General features: G+C 35.9%; 1 protein-coding gene across 1 annotated transcript in view; it reads left to right on the forward strand.

Annotated features, from left to right (window-relative positions):
* The first annotated feature begins 358 nt into the window (after nt 1-358).
* The window catches only part of LOC101855231, a 35089-nt gene continuing 34383 nt past the window's right edge, over nt 359-1064 (forward strand). Inside the window, exon 1 of the mRNA XM_005091517.3 lies at nt 359-504. Within this exon, the coding sequence (XP_005091574.2) occupies nt 429-504 (76 nt within the window). The 5' untranslated portion in view covers nt 359-428. The remainder of the gene's footprint in view (nt 505-1064) is intronic.

Genomic DNA, 1064 nt, shown 5'->3' on the forward strand with positions numbered 1-1064 from the left:
ATTATACTATTAGTATTATTATTATTAATTGCCAGACAAAATAACGTAATATAATATAGGAGAGGGCAAATGGCCTACTACTCCTTTTTCTCTCTATTCTTCTTCTTGTTTGACATTCCTAAATTCAACTAAAGACTTGCCCTTGCGTCCTGTTTACCTACAATACATGTGCAAATGCATATTAATTATATCTGAAGTTGTGATCACCACGAAACCGGTAGAAAAGAATCTTTGATAAAACTTTATCAAACCAACATTTTTAAGTGCAATGTGCAAACTAAAAGAAAAGAGAAATTTTAATCCAATTCGTGTTTTTATTCTATAAGTTTATCACTAACCAATCAGAGGCAGGAATGTATCGCAACAAGATTTGTGTTTAGACATGGCGGACAACGTAGCTTTCTATCGGAAATAGCGGTACCTGCAGAATGGCCGGTCAACGCTGCTTTTTTGTGGTTGTTTCCTTCTTCTTTCTTATGGAATTTTGTTGTGGACAGAATCCAGGTAAATGAAAAAAGCATTTTCTAGACCACATGTCCTTGTTCTGTTGTTGATGGAGGTGTTTTATGGTATTCCGGGATAGCAAAGTCGAAGCAAAGACTAGATTCTAGATGAAAGGAGTGTGTTTTCATTCTTGTTGCTCGAAAGAATAACATTTTTGAGTACGAAATACTTCACTACCCTTAGAATTCGAGGCTTCCGTCTAGCTCTCTAGCTTTGGTGTGTATAACTTGATTCTAGATCTAGAGATCTAGTCCTGAAAGTTGTTGGTTCTTTGGGTAATAAGAGTCAGCTGTTGTTCAGACAAAACAAATTTTAAAAATAAAAAACTGATCAAGTTCAGACATGATGTGTATTGAAATTGAAATGGACTGAACACACCTTATTTATTTATAGATCTAATATGGTTGTATTTGTCCAAAAAATTTCATTTTCAAATTGCAAACTGCTTTTTACTCAACAAGCTGCAGAATAAAATTCGGCGCTTTTTCGGTAGTTCCCACCCCGCATTTGTTATTTGCCGGTTTTGGCCCTAAGAGTAGGGGGGTTTCAGGGGGGCTTGC

The sequence above is a fragment of the Aplysia californica genome, unplaced genomic scaffold (genome assembly GCF_000002075.1).
Source record: "Aplysia californica isolate F4 #8 unplaced genomic scaffold, AplCal3.0 scaffold00031, whole genome shotgun sequence".
In the NCBI taxonomy this organism is placed as follows: domain Eukaryota; kingdom Metazoa; phylum Mollusca; class Gastropoda; order Aplysiida; family Aplysiidae; genus Aplysia; species Aplysia californica.